Below are 15969 nucleotides of genomic sequence, written 5' to 3'. Positions count from 1 at the left end.
CGCTTGCTTCTGCTTGTACTGAGTGCAGACCGCACAGACAGGTCCACAATCGCTCGCCTGCAATTCCAGATCCAGAAAGTATGAGAACCAAAAAAAAATATAAGAGTTGGCAGCAAAACTTGATCCGAACCAACAGGAGGCTGTTTGTAACTTTCATTTGCTCTACCTAGTATGACAGTTTGTGTTTCAGGGTAGAAATGTGTTTGATTATGAGCCAGTGCCTCAGTCTCCATCATGGGTGTTAGGTAATAAAAGGTCTGTGTGCCTGTCACCTTTCGGAAGCCTAAAAAGTTCTTAATACTGAAGTGCATCTGGTCCACGGGTTTTCAGAGGTCCTGTAATGCCGTGCTTCCTGAGGAAAAGTTTGTTGTGCGGCTGAAGTAACCATGCAGAGCGCCAGCTTGTGGTACGTGCCCAGTAAATGCTAGCTAACCTCGAAGAGACCACGGGCAGGCCTCTGACCCAGGAGGAAAGTTTAGCTCACTCTTTCCGCCTCCCCGTCTCCGGTTCCAGAGCATTTTACCCACGTCTCTGTTCCTCATCTCTGACTTCTTTCCTCTTTTCTCTTTTGTTTTCTCTTCCTTTTCCATTATGTTTCAACTTTTATATGAGAAGAACGTGTCAGTCTTTCCTACTGGCTTGTCAGTCAGGGGTCCTGTGTGTTGGGTGTCATTTGGGGACTCCGGGCTCTTCTTAGTTGTTTTGTTCTTGGGACAGCGGGCTGCTGCTTTGTCTCAGGGCTTTGTTGTTGTTGCCTGTTTCTGGGGTTGAAGGTCTTGCGATTGTTTGATAAGAGCATTTGAATTAAAAACTTTTCTAAGGCCCAAGCAAACCAGTTTCGGTTCTTTTCCATTAGTGTGGGTAATCTCGACTGGGAGCGATTTTGTTCCACCCCAAGGGACCTTTGAGAGTGTCTGGAGGCATTTTTGTGGGTAAGGGCCAGGGATGCTGCGGTAACATCCCACAGCTCACAGAACAGCCCCTCGTCACAAAGAACTATCCAGCCAGCTGCCCACAGTGCCGAGGCGAACCTCAGCACTGCAGAAGCCTGTATCTTCTGTCTTAAGAAATGCCTGAGCTGCAATCGTACTTTGAAAAGCTGTTTTTTCAGGTTTATAGTTTAGAAGTTTTCCGTGTCAAACGTACGAATTAGTGGGCTTTTGTTACGGATGTGCAGGTTATGTAAGAGTAAATATCCAACTTGTGCTCATTAAAATACCTAACAATGTAAAGTTTTTCTTATTTCAGGAAAAATTGGAAGCTTGGTTAGCATCTATTAAAATAGCTATAGACAAGAAGGCCCAGAAGACCAGTGTGTCCTTAAACACTGAAAATTTGATGAAGATTTTTACTCTGGGAACAGACCTTACAAAACCATTTGAATATCTTCTTGCTACTGGGAATCTACGTTCTAAAACAGGTGAAATTAAATAGAGAGGCTTCATTTAGTTACGATTTTCAAATTATTTGCTTAATGTGGATTTATATATTGCTGAGAGAGATTCTTTTCAAAAGTGAACTTCTTACTCATTAAAGACCGATTTCAAGTTGTAACTTTTGACAGGTGTATATTGGGCTGTAGACTGTCTGTATAGTTGAAATCTAATTTTAATGATCAAATGCATTTCCTGTGCCTCTTTCTACAAAACTAAAGAAAGCTTAGATCTCTGAGGAAAGGTTAACTAGATGGGTTGTCTGGGAGGGTTGTTAGACGTGCGCATCCCTAAACCAGTTGTATTAGAATGACTGGAAAACTTTAAAAAGTGGTTATTGAGGGCCCAGAAATCTTTTTTTTTTTTTTTTTTAAACAGATGATACTGGTGCAGATTCCTTAAGGGCTAACAAATGCTTGTGTGTTATCCAGCCCTCTTGGATGAATCCCATTTAATTACTTGCTATTTATTACTCATTTAATGTTTTCCCACAAAGGAGATAGTATAGAGGAGATGGAGAAACAGTCGAGGCTAATACAGTTCGTGAAATCTGGGGATTTTTACTATGTTTTTAAGCTCTTCCCCTCACCAGAGCTGAGTAAACTTTGTGATGACCCACTCTGTGATCTCTAGTGTACTCTGAGGTTTTATCTTATCAGAGCCTCCAGTAAAAGATAGGCTTTTTTTTTTTTCCTTAAGTTTAGCCCATTTTCATTGACATTTGTTTTATTAAGGTCTCGGCTTCCTGCAAGATTCTGGACTTTGTGTTGTGGCTGACAAGCTGAACTTCATACGCTATCTCTCCCACTTCCGCTGTGTGCACAGAGGGGCAGATTTTGCCAAGATGCGGACCACCACAGTACGCAGGCTGCTGCCGGAGTCCTGGGGTTTCCTTTGCCCCGTGCACACCCCCGACGGGGAGCCCTGTGGTCTGATGAACCACTTAACCACCATATGTGAGGTCGTCACACAGTTTGTGTATACAGCATCTATTCCAGCTTTGCTCTGCAACTTGGGTAGGTGGTGTACAGCAGCCTTGTCTTGTTTGCTTGTGTGGGTTTTAACAGGTGCAAAGCTATTAAGTTGTGCTTCTTTGGGGGCTGAGCAGAGAGTTCTTGTAAGGGCGATGGGTGAAACACTGTGGATAACCTGTGACATTTTGTAAAGCACTTGCTATCTTCAGAAGATGTTGATGGCTCATGGAAGAGCGTTCTTTATTTAATTAGAGTCGATTCTTGGTATTTGCAGTACTTCTGTAAAGTCACCACTGGCACTGAATTAGCAGATACTGAGCCGTTGTTCCTGGGGGAACAAAAGATTAGGTTCCTGTGAGCCTCTTGGCACAGCGTTTTCATCAGCTGGTACATAGTCTTGCTTTATGTGTGTTTCTGTTTAAAGACGCCTTACTTAATGTATATTGTTGATTCATTAATATTGAGCTCTCAGCCAACAGCACTGTAACGACAAGCTCATCTAACACGTTTTTCCATAAGGCTCAGCAGGGCCTCGTGCTTAGGAACCAGCACTTTCACACTGTGCTTGAAGGCCATTATAAACAGCAGAATCACCAACAAAAGCACAAAGATGCAAAAAACATGGCACTGAACAGAGTGCGGAAAGGACACTTGTTTACAGTATGAGCTGAAACAGACAGTGCGTCACCTGGTTTGAGCTCAGCTGGGAACACGTGTATCCGGCGATTCAAAATTTTCACTGCATGTCCTCAAATGATCAAAAAAGCGCCACTAGTATTGATATTGGGGTTACAAATAAAGTTTAGCTAGTCGGCAAATTTGTGATATGTGAACAATGAGGATCAAAGGTAATTAGATTTTTGGGAAGAAGTTAATATGTTTACATGGCTCAGAAATCAAAATACAAAAGGTGCACAGGGAAAAGCCTCCCTTAAACCCCTGTCCCCCTGCTCCTCTCCTCACCGGCAATTAGAGACAGTAGATTTGGGGGGTCCTTGCTGAAATGATTTAGATATTTACTCAGGCAATACAAAAACATTCCGGTGTAGAGACAAGATGACTAGATAGCTAAAATGATGAAGCACTTGTTGAATGTGGAGGGAAAGTTAAATGTCGGGAAAAGCATCCTGATGTGATCATTCCGTTTCCTCGCTTCACCAGGCGTCACTCCAGTTGACGGAGCGCCACATCGGCCGTACAGCGAGTGCTACCCTGTCCTGCTGGACGGTGTCATGGTTGGCTGGGCGGATAAGGAGCTTGCTCCTGGCATTGTCGATTCTCTCCGACATTTTAAGGTCATTTTAAGATCTTGAGTCTCTGTGAATTGTCCTGTCCTTCCGTCTTAGGTTTTCAGTCATTTTCTAGTTGAGGTAGCCCCAGGGCATTCTCGAGTGTCAAGGGGTCTGGAGGTCAGAAGCTAATTACAAAAGTGCCCATACATTCCCTCTGGTGGCAGCGTCTTGCCTTGTACTGACGTCATCAGTTAGGGTCAGTGACAGGTATTTGACCTGTACTTTTTTTTTGGTGGTTTCATTGAGGCCCTAGTCTATTAATCTAACACCCTTTTAACTTTTTTTTTCTTGGTAAACACTAGTGGCATACAGGGGACCTTGAAATATGGACTTTATATTTCAAGTAATATTGAAACTATACAGGATATAAGTCATAACCTGTTGCCTTCTGGGTCCTGAGATACCTTTTTTTTTTTTTAAAGGCCGTTCCATGCAGCTCGTGGATCTTAGTTCCCCAACCAGGGATTGAATCCGTGCTCCCTGCATTGGGAGCGCAGGGTCTTAACCACTGGACCACCAGGGAAGTCCCTTGAAATACATTTTTTTTTTTAAGTAGAGGGCTTCCCTGGTGGTGCAGTGGTTGAGAGTCCGCCTGCCAATGCAGGGGACACGGGTTCGTGCCCCGGTTCGGGAAGATCCCACGTGCCGCCTTTTCACTGAATACATTTTAAAATAACACCAGTCATCTGTATATTATTTATTTATTTATTGTTTCAGTATTTATTTGGCTGTGCCAGTTCTTAGTCGAGGCACACGGGATCTTCGTTGCGGCATACAGGATCTTTTAGTTGCGGCATGTGACCTCTTACTTGTGGCATGTGGGATCTAGTTCCCTGACCAGGGATCGAACCTGAGCCCTCTGCAGTGGGAGCTCAGAGTCTTAGCCACTGGACCGCCATGAAAGTCCCCAGTAATCTATGTTGTAGACATCAGAGGATAGAATTTCATTTAGTATGTCTACACACACATTCTTGGTTTACCTTTTCCCCAGTCTCAGTTGTACGCAGTCTGCCTGATACTGGGACTGAGCCCCCAAGAAAGTAGGGCTTTTGCCAACTCTGGATATGGGGCGAATGGCCATCTGTGTGGGGTTGAGACTGGCAGGGCACTAGGTTTGTTACCTGCAAAACTGATTTAATTCTAAAGATGTTGCTTTTCACATTTGATCTGCTTCTCCACTATACCCACCTCCTGGGTGGCAGGGGAGATAGATGTAAAATACTTCATTTATTCTTAATTGAACTCTTTTTTTTTTTTTTTTTTTTTGAGAACAGGTTTTGAGAGAAAAAAGAATTCCTCCCTGGATGGAGGTGGTCCTGGTCCCCATGACAGGAAAACCAAGTCTGTACCCAGGATTGTACCTTTTTACCACTCCTTGTAGACTGGTGCGGCCTGTGCAGAACTTGGAATTGGGCAAAGAAGAACTAATTGGAACTATGGAACAGGTACATAGACTATGTGTGATTGTATAGTATGCAACTTTCAGAGACTTAGTAACTATTTCTTTTTTAAAAGTGTTACTGGGGCTTCCCTGGTGGCGCAGTGGTTGAGAGTCCGCCTGCCGATGCAGGGGACGTGGGTTCGTGCCCCGGTCCGGGAAGCTCCCACATGCCGCGGAGCGGCTGGGCCCGTGAGCCATGGCCGCTGAGCCTGCGCGTCCGGAACCTGTGCTCTGCAGCGGAAGAGACCACAGCAGTGAGAGGCCCGTGTATCGCAAAAAAAAAAAAAAAAAGGTGTAACTGTTATAATTACAATTGGGGCATTTGAAAGAAAGTCAAAGCTTATTTTCTGCCTCTTCTGTGACGAGCATGAAGCAGTTTTCATGCTCATCAAACTTGAGAGAGGGTTGGCAGTCACATGACTTGCCTTTCCCATCCCGCTCAACTCCCCACGTTCCTTGGCAGCCAGCTCTGCCTCGGGTGGTGAGACTGAAACGTTCCGTTAGAACCGCTCTCAATCTTTGCCTGCATTTCTGCAGTTGCAAACTCTGGGCTTTGTGCTACTTTAAAAAAAATGTTCCTCCTTCCTGTCTCCCTTCACGATTGGACCAGGGTAGATTTAGAATGAGGTGTGTAAGGCATGTGGTATTTCTAACTGTGGATCCCTTCAGTGTTCATGATACTGGGTGCGAAGTTTTTCTTTCAAGTCTGTGAGAACTAAACTCTGAGAGATAGAGCTAATACGTGTTAGCAGTCACAGTTATTTTGTATGTTGAACTTCCTCGTCCTTCCTCTTTTCCAGATCTTCATGAACGTTGCTGTCTTTGAGGATGAGGTTTTGGCTGGCGTTACCACCCACCAGGAGCTCTTCCCTCACAGCCTGCTGAGTGTGATCGCCAACTTCATCCCTTTCTCTGATCACAACCAAAGTCCAAGAAACATGTACCAGTGCCAGATGGGTAAGGTGGAGGGGAAGGTGGTGGTAGTCACAGAAGAAAAGGGCTTGTAGTTTCTTTTTAAAATTTATTTATTTTATTTACTTTTTATTTTTGGCTGCGTTGGGTCTTCGTTGCTGCACGCTGGCTTTCTCTAGTTGTGGCGAGCCGGGGCTACTCTTTGTTGCGGTGTGTGGGCTTCTCATTATGGTGGTTTCTCTTGTTGTGGAGCACAGGCTCTAGGCGCTCGGGCTTCAGTAGTTGTGGCTCGCGGGCTCTAGAGCGCAGGCTCAGTAGTTGTGGCACACGGGCTTAGTTGCTGCACGGCATGTGGGATCTTCCTGGACCAGGGCTCGAACCTGTGTCCCCTGCGTTGGCAGGCAGATTCTTAACCACTGCGCCAGCAGGAAAGTGCCTTAAATCTGTTTTAAAAAATTAAATCTGTATGGTTTTCTGTCATTATTTCTAAAAATAATTGCTTCTGCCTCATTCTCTCATCTCCTGAGACTTCAGTTATGCATCATATATGTTACGCCTTTTAGTGTTGTCCCATAAGCCACTGGATTTTTGTTCTCTTTTTTCAATCTTTTTTTCTTCAGATTGGATCATTTTTATTGATCTATCATATTCACTGTCATCTAGTGCATTTTTATTTCAGAAAGTTAATTTTTTAGCTTAGAGCTTCCATTTGTTTCATTTTTATAGTTTCTGTTTTATCTGAGAGTCTGATCTTCATTCATCGTGAACATAATTTTCCATTACATGAGCATAGTTATAACAGGTATTTTTAAATCATTGTCTGCCAATTCCAACATTTGGGTCATCTCAGGATCAGTCTCCATTGATTGCATATTTCTTGAGTCTTGGGCACGTTTTCCTGTTTCTTTGTATGTCTAATAACATTGGATTGGATTGTGGACAGAAAATATGTTGTAAAGACTAGATTCTATTCTGTTCCTTGGAAGAGGGCTGGTTTTTAGATGCTGGAAGTCAGCTGAACAGCTGTTGAAGTGCACTCTTTAGCCTTAGGTAGGCTGCCCACGTCTGTCCCACCGCACATAGTGCTGGACGGAGTCCACCAAAGATTTGGACTCAGTTTATATGCAGAATGTGAGGCTCTCCCTTTATGGTTCTCTCCTTTCTGAAATTTCCCCCCTTACGCTTCCAACTGCTGTCGTGCTCTGAACTCTGTTCCTTGATTCTTCAAGCCAATAAGACTGTGGGTTTCTGAGCTTTAGCCACTACACTGACTGAGCCATCCGGTAAAAAATTAAACAAGAAACAAGACATTAAAAACTGAAAAAACTGGAAATTCACTCTGAAGTTGCTTTTGTCCAAATGTTAATCCCTCTCTAATTTCTATTTTTTATTAAATTTCAGTGCTTTCAGGTAGTGTGTATATGTATGTAGTTGATTTTCTTTTCTGGATTTTATACTTACATGTTGGGGGTGATATTGTAGGAATATCTCTCTATATACTGGAAACTAGAAGTCTCCCTTTTTAAAAAAATTCCCCTGTGTATGTATTTATTTATTTTAGCTTTTAAAATCATTTTGGGGTTTTTTGGGGGGTTTTTTGCGGTATGCGGGCCTCTCACTGCCGGGGCCCCTCCCGTTGCGGAGCACAGGCTCCGGACGCGCAGGCTCAGCGGCCATGGCTCACGGGCCCAGCCGCTCCGCGGCATGTGGGATCCTCCCGGACCGGGGCACGAACCCGTGTCCCCTGCATCAGCAGGCGGACTCTCAACCACTGCGCCACCAGGGAAGCCCTAAAATCATTTTGTCTTGAATTGATTCTCTGTACTGTAAGGTAGTAGTACAAAGAAGCGTCTTACCTGCCCCCTGTACCTACCTCACTATGCACAATTTACAAATACCAACATCTTACTCTGTGTGTGTGTGTGTGTGTGTGTGTGTGTGTGTGTGCGTGCGCGAAAGTAATCTACTTAGATAGTAGTTACTGTCACTCCATCTCTCTCCCCAGTAGTAGTAATATCCTGTAGTTTGTATATATCCTTTACATCCCCTTTTTATGCTTTTATTACATGTGTATCCATAAACTAGGTCTAGAATTGGGATGTGTGGCAAATGTACATGAATGCATATTAAACGTCATTCTGTACTTTTTCTCATTCAGCATTGTTTTCATGGCTCCTGTTGATACACACTTGTCTACTTCATTTTCACCCCAAGTATTAGTCTGTAGTAAACATAACCAGCATGATTAATTTCTTTATTCATTCCCCTATGATGAATATTTAGTTTCCAATTTTATATGTCACCTTTATAATCAAGGAGGAAAAAACGAAATACTAATTTTTTTTCCCTTCGTAGGTAAGCAGACTATGGGCTTTCCACTCCTCACTTTTCAAGACCGGTCAGATAATAAACTGTATCGTCTTCAGACTCCACAAAGCCCTTTAGTGCGACCATACATGTATGATTATTATGACATGGATAACTATCCAATTGGGACAAATGCCATTGTTGCTGTTATTTCTTACACTGGCTATGATATGGAAGATGCCATGGTAAGTTCTACCAGGAGACGTAGTTGCATCCTTTTTCGTTTTTAACTTCTTTGTTTACCATCAGGTCACTGAAGGAGGATTTCTTGTGTGCCCAAGTGCCTAGTATTTGGTGCATGGCTATGCTGTTAAATAGTTAATTCCTGGTCTAAGTTAAAAGTGGCAAGCCTTGAGGGATATCACTGAATATTCATATGCATAGAGCCTGCCTGTTTGAGTGCATAGTACGAGTAGATGTCGAATGAATGTAGTCTTGGAAATATCTACCTTTATTGTGTCTGGATTTTAATAGCATAGGTGATTTAGGAAATGTGGATAGTTTTAAAATCAAATGCCTAAACCAGTTGTAATTCTAACCGGGTTTATTTTGAAAACTCTCATTTGGTCTCAGTCTCTTAATGATTCTTTGACTTCACAGATTGTGAATAAGGCTTCTTGGGAACGAGGCTTTGCCCATGGAAGTGTCTACAAGTCCGAGTGTATAGATCTGTCTGAAAAAATCAAACAAGGAGATGATAGTCTGGTCTTTGGAGTCAAACCTGGTGACCCACGGATTCTGCAGAAGTTGGATGATGACGGATTGCCATTTATTGGAGCACAACTGCAGTATGGAGATCCATATTACAGCTACGTAAACCTCAACACCGGGGAAAGCTTTGTGATGTACTATAAGTAAGTTCGCATAACCAGTGCTGTGTTTTTTGTTTGTTTTTTGTTTTTTCGGTACACGGGCCTCTCACTGCTGTGGCTTCTCCCGTTGCGGAGCACAGGCTCCGGACACGCAAGCTCAGCAGCCATGGCTCACGGGCCCAGCCGCTCTGCGGCATGTGGGATCTTCCTGGACCGGGGCGTGAACCCTGCGTCAGCAGGTGGACTCTCAACCACTGCGCCACCAGGGAAGCCCACCAGTGCTGTTTCTTAAAGGCTGTTTCTGAGTGAAATTCCTGGAAGTCAATGCAAGTTATTTTTCAACAGGAGAATTTTTGGAGAAAATATAAGCGGTAGCTTAGTTATTAACTGAATGGACATTTCTTAAATGAGACAAAGTTCTGTGGTCTTTTGTACTGCCTTTGTTTTTCTACTTTTCTTGTCAGTCTACTACAATAGATCAGCTAATCTGTGATTTATTTTAAAACTATATTATTCAAACTTGAGCATCTCTCTTGGACATGTTGTTAGTAATGTTTCCCAGCTAAAATGTTGAGTTCATTATACCTCTTAATAAAAATAAAATTTTTAAGCTTATTTTACAGCTGTAAAATTGGTTTCAGTAGTAGGTCTTCAGCTGCCTTTCTTGCTAGTATTCTTTCAGATGAACACAGTTCTCTAGTGAACATAATCAGTAGCCCTATTCATAAATATACTTTTAGGGATACCAGCCCTATCTGTATTGGAGAATAGAGGTGAGAATAAGTTCTGCAAATATCCTTTATGAAGCGCTAACTATATCAGTAAAACTTAGTATCTCTATACATTTTGACATTTTGTCCGGTTTATTTTTTCCTAGGAGTAAAGAAAATTGTATTGTGGATAACATCAAAGTGTGCAGTAATGACACCGGAAATGGCAAATTCAAGTGTGTTTGCATCACGATGAGAGTCCCTCGGAACCCAACTATCGGGGATAAATTTGCCAGTCGTCATGGGCAGAAGGGCATCTTGAGCAGACTGTGGCCAGTTGAGGACATGCCATTCACTGAGAGCGGGATGGTTCCAGACATTCTGTTCAACCCTCACGGTTTTCCATCCCGCATGACCATCGGTATGCTGATTGAGAGTATGGCAGGGAAGTCTGCAGCTTCACATGGCCTCTGCCATGACGCCACGCCCTTCATCTTCTCCGAGGAGAACTCGGCCCTGGAGTACTTTGGTGAGATGTTGAAGGCTGCTGGCTACAACTACTATGGCACTGAGAGGTTGTATAGTGGCATCAGTGGGCTAGAGCTGGATGCAGACATCTTCATAGGTGTGGTTTATTACCAACGCTTACGCCACATGGTCTCAGACAAATTCCAAGTTAGGACAACAGGAGCCAGAGACAAAGTCACTAACCAGCCTATCGGGGGAAGAAACGTCCAGGGTGGGATCCGTTTCGGGGAGATGGAGCGGGACGCCCTTTTAGCTCATGGTACATCTTTCCTCCTTCACGACCGGCTCTTCAACTGCTCGGATCGGTCCGTAGCCCACGTGTGTGTGAAGTGTGGTAGTTTGCTCTCCCCGCTGTTGGAGAAGCCACCCCCATCGTGGTCCACCACGCGCAACAGGAAGTACAACTGTACTCTGTGTAACCGCAGTGACACCATCGACACTGTTTCCGTGCCTTACGTCTTTCGGTATTTTGTAGCTGAACTGGCAGCTATGAACATCAAAGTGAAACTGGATATCGTTTAACTTGACGCTGGCCTTTTGGGTCAAGATTGCTATCAGCTTAAAACAAAATGTAACTTTGGTTCATTGAAGCTGTTAATAGTTACTCGAGTTTTTCAAGGTTAAGAGTGCTCAACCAAGACCTGGCAACTAAGAATGCAGAGTTTCTGAGTTGCTCTGGTATAATAACTGCTGAAGATGACGTTCAGTGTATTTGTTGCTCTTTAAAAGTGATACACTGATAAATAGAAGGATATTCAGGGGAAAGTCTTTCCACCCCCAGGTTCTTCGTATCCTGCTTTCAGCAGGCAGTGACAGTCAAACATTTATTTGTCCATGTAGAGCAGAGCAGCCCAATAGAAATAAACAGTGTAAGCCATATATATGTAATTTTGTATTTTCTTAAAGTAAAAACAAAGGTAGAAAAATTTTTAGCAGCTTTTTTGAGGTGTACTGGTTGTACCAAAAACTGCACATATTTAATGTATATAATTTGGTGCGTTTGAACATATGCACACACTTGTGAATGATCACAATCATGGTAATAAGTGTCACCTCCAAAGGGTTCCTTGTGCTCCTGGGGGTGGTTGGTTTTGTTTTGTTTCTTGGTGTTTTTACCGTAAGAACACTGAACTTGATCTCTACCCTATGGACTATGGATAGAACACAGATGAATATATCGCCCCATAAAAACAGTTGTTCAAAAGATCGATATGTGTCTCTAGAAACTGGGTCTTGGTGTAACAAAAAATAATGTATTTATTGAAGGAAAGAGCGATAAAACTGAATGGTGTGTGTAACAAGTTTATGAGTGAATGGCTGCTAAAACACATAGAAAAATACAACTCAAGACTGAATTCTATATGTGACTAGAACAAAAATGTATCTAAAAAGAGCTATACTCAACACGGAATGATATGAAGTATATCTATGAATGGACAGTTTGTATAAAACAAAACTGTCTACTCAAAGGAAATACCTGAACATAAGAACGAATGACATTTTTTAGAATAAACTGTTGTAGAATGGGAAAAACTATACACACAATTATATGCTGTGTATCTCTATGAATGGAATGTTGGCAGAACAATAATATATTAACATAAGACATTTCCATATACATAATTGAATTATACTTTTATATCTCCCTGAATGAAGAGTTTATGAATCTAAATGAATGTAACTACTGAAAGGATTTATACGCAAAAGAGAATGATGCAAAATATATCTATACATGGAACGTTGGTAGAAAACAGAAACAGGAGGTGTCTACAGAGAGAAAACGCCTATGTACAATGCGTATTGTGGGTCCCTGGAATAAAATGTGGTTAGAATGGAAAGGAATATATCCACTCAAAGAAAAGCGGTGTACACAACACTGAATGATAGGTTACTTATCGCTGCACTGAATGTTGGTATAACAACAAGAAGTGTATCTAATGAGAATGAGTGATGTGTTTTTATCTATAAATGGAGTGTTTGTGAACACAAATGATGTATCTGGAGTATGAGAATATAAGCAATTGTACCTATTAAAAGGAAGGATTTAGAAATGAGCCTGAAAGGTTTTCCCCTGTGAATGGATTGCTGGCAGAACACATGGGTGTCTGCTGAGACAGACTGCCATATGCGGCACTGATGATTTGTATCTGTAAGTGGAGTGTTGGTGAACCCAGATGAATGTATTTGCTCAAGTAAGAACGGTATATACAAGATCTGTGCGTGCGTGTGAAATTCATGTGTAAATATATATAGGTATATAATCTCAATAAATAGGAGAACAAGCAAAAAATCTACTTAAAGGAAAAATATACTCAAAAGATTGAATTAATGTTATGCAACTCTATGAAAAGCAGAGAAAAGTACCTTCAATGGGAAGACAGAGCTAAATGTAAAACTGAATAAGTTACTTATAACCATGAATGAAGTGTTGCATAATTAAAGAATTTATTATGAGTACCTTAAATGAAAGAAGTAAATACACAATTGAATGACAGATTTTGGTTCCTGGCAGGACCCGTCCCTGGGTCCTGCTAGAAGTCAGACCTCCAGGCCCAGCCCACTTGGAGACAAAGACAAATGTATGGGGTAGATTCACAGCACTCAGTCCCTCTGGCAGTCAGGATACTAATGAGAAGCCACTTGTGACTCCTTCCCATCGGTCTTGTGGTAAAAGAGGCCACATCACAGGACTGCAGTGTGTCTACCAGCCGAGGAGGGCCAAGGACTGCTGGCGACCACCAGAAGCTGGAAACAGGCCTGGAACAGATTCTCCCCGTCTCCCGAAGGAATCTACCTGCCAGCACCTTGATTCTGGACTTTGGCCTGAACTGTGAGAGAACACGTTTCTGCCTACCTAGTTTGTGGTAGACTGTTCAGCAACCTCAGGAAACTTCCACAGCCGAAGCTCAGTGCCTGGTGGGGCACACCGTTGAATAGCATGGGCTCTAACTGTGACATTTAGGTCCCTCCATTGGGATCAGTGAGGGGGAGGTGAAGGGGCCCAGACTGGCTGTCAGAGAACCAAACCACCTAATTAACCCTTCCCATGCTTCCTTTTTCCTTCCCACGAGGTGCCAAGTTCTGTTTGAAACATCAAATGCACTTTAAAGGCTAAGCAGGGGGAATTCCCTGGCGGTCCAGTGGTTAGGACTCTGCACTTTCACCAGCAAGGGCCCAGGTTCAATCCCTGGTTAGGGAACTAAGACCTTGCAAGCCTTGCGGCACGGCCAAAAAAAAGAAAAAAAAAATGCCCTGCATCTGTGACCGGTTTCTGTGCGCCTCCTTTGGCCTTTTGGCCCACAGCTCTGGAGGACCTGGAGGAAGGAGTAGGGCACTGGGACCCATTCATCAGCTGCTGCTTATGAAACTGCACCTCTTCTAAGCCTCGCACCCCGTGAACCTGCAGTGGGTAAGGAAGGCTCGGGCAGTGCTGAGGAGGGGGCCAGGCCCACGGGAGCCCCAGCAGCCCAGTGCACGAGGAAAGGAGTTGCACTGGGTGGGCGGCGGAGGTCTTGTCTAAGACTGGTCCCCAGGAGGGAGCTGCTCCCCTGCTCCCAGGGAGCAGAAGAGTCTGAGTCCGCCCTCATGAGGGCACCGCGTCCTCCTCACCTGCAGCGTGCCTGCCATCACTCAGGAAGGCTGTTTCGGTAGCTTCTCTAGGACACAGCCACAGCTTCCACCTCTTCCCCAAAACCTCCTCTGCCCGGCACCTTAATACAGGCCTGAGAGCACGGCAGGAACCTGCAGGTATACCCTCCTCCAGGCCTCCCAGCCCTGCCTAGACTGGCAAACGGCTGGAATCCAGAAGCTGGAGTCGAGGATGGAGTTTTTTTTTGTCTGCGTTGGCTCTTCGTTGCGGCAACCGGGATCTTTTTGTTGCGGCGCTCGGGCTTCTCTCTAGTGGCGTGCGGGCTCCAGGGTGCGTAGGCTCTATAGTCTGCGGCACGCGGGCTCTAGTTGATGTGTGTGGGCTCTGTAGTTGCAGCGCACGGGCTCTCTAGTTGTGGCACGCAGGCTCAGCAGTTGCGGCGCGCAGGCTTAGTTGCCCCGCGGCATGTGGGATCTTAGTTCCCTGACCAGGAATCGAACCCACGTCCCCTGTATTGGAAGGTGGATTCTTTACGAATGGACCACCAGGGAAGTCCCCACTGAGGATAGAATTTATCACAGTTCCGATTTTAAACTAAAGGGCCTACGATGGAGAAAAGGGGGCAAGAGACCCCCTCAGAGTATGTGGTTTCCTCTAACAATTTCCTGTGCCACTCTTTCCACAGGAGGGGAGGCCCTGAAGTTCTACGTCACTGAGAAAAGGTGGAAGGTGGCTGGCAGGGTGTATCCGCTCACCGCTGTCCTCACACCGGGAGACTTTACGTGTGCGGGGCTCCTCAGGAGTTGCCTCGCCTCCAGCATGCCCTACAACCTAAGATCAGGAGTGTGGAGCTTCCAGAAAAGACAGAAGGAAGCCCAAGGGTTGAGGGTGGTGGGTGAAGCCACCCGAGAGGAGAGGAGCCCGTGGGGCCAAGAGACCCTCTCCTGGTCTACAGAGCCTTCTCGAAACACCCCGTCAGGAAACCACCTGTACGCCCAGGCACCATCACAGGCTGCCTCACAGCCCCTTCAAGGGATCAAGGGTCAGCACTCACTTTGCTGCCAGGTCGGAGATCATCTGGTCAAAGTCATGTCTGTGCTGCCATCCGTGACGGCTCTCAGTCTGGCCAGGGATCGAAGCCCTGAACTAAAACTCTCTCTGAGTCAGTCTACAAGTGCATCCTCCCATCATACAACCCTGCCCCTCACCAACTCTGACACGCGCTCCCTGGAAGGCGCTATGTCTTCCTGTGTCTAGCTGATTTCACCGAGCAAACACTCCATGATCTACTTGATATGTGGAATCTAAACAAGTAAAACTTCCCTGGTGGCGCAGTGGTTACGAATCCGCCTGCCAATGCAGGGGACGTGGGTTCAAGCCCTGGTCCTAGAGGATCCCACATGCCGCGGAGCAACTAAGCCCGCGCGCCACAACTGCTGAAGCCCGTGTGCCCAGAGCCTGTGCTTCGCAACAAGAGAGGCCACTGCAGTCAGAGGCCCGCGCACCGCAATGAAGAGTGGCCCCCACTCGCTGCAACTAAAGAAAGCTGGTGCACAGCAACGAAGACCCAACGCAGCCAAAAATAAATGGATAAATAAATTAATAAAAACAAACTCTGTGGAGCTAAAACATAATTTAAATAAATAAATAAATAAAATTAAAAAGTCAAACTCATAGGAGCAGAGTAGCCAGGCCCAGGGAGTGGGGGAAATGGGGAGATGTTGGTCAAAGGGCACAAACTCAGTTACAGGATGAGTAAGTCCTAGAGACCTAATGTACAGCATGGTGACCACAGTTAGCAATAATGTATTATGTACCTGAAATCTGCTAAGAGAGTGGATCTCAAATGTTCTCATCACACACACACAATGGTAATTATGTGAGGGATAATTACCCCTCGCTACGATAGGG

The 15969-nt window shown here is 44.5% G+C and overlaps 1 protein-coding gene across 1 annotated transcript in view; it reads left to right on the top strand.

Moving 5' to 3' along the window:
* POLR1B (RNA polymerase I subunit B) overlaps positions 1-15643 on the top strand; it is a 28603-nt gene extending 12960 nt beyond the window's left edge. The window contains exons 8-16 of the mRNA XM_082672460.1: positions 1249-1420; positions 2168-2449; positions 3569-3702; positions 4974-5144; positions 5941-6102; positions 8413-8604; positions 9020-9273; positions 10109-13878; positions 14744-15643. Coding sequence (XP_082528586.1) covers positions 1249-1420; positions 2168-2449; positions 3569-3702; positions 4974-5144; positions 5941-6102; positions 8413-8604; positions 9020-9273; positions 10109-10991 — 2250 coding nt within the window. The 3' untranslated portion in view covers positions 10992-13878; positions 14744-15643. The remainder of the gene's footprint in view (positions 1-1248; positions 1421-2167; positions 2450-3568; positions 3703-4973; positions 5145-5940; positions 6103-8412; positions 8605-9019; positions 9274-10108; positions 13879-14743) is intronic.
* Positions 15644-15969: the final 326 nt, after the last annotated feature.

Source organism: Grampus griseus, assembly GCF_964374135.1.
Source record: "Grampus griseus genome assembly, chromosome: 15".
NCBI lineage: Eukaryota > Metazoa > Chordata > Mammalia > Artiodactyla > Delphinidae > Grampus > Grampus griseus.
This window is presented reverse-complemented; position numbering and strand designations above follow the sequence as displayed.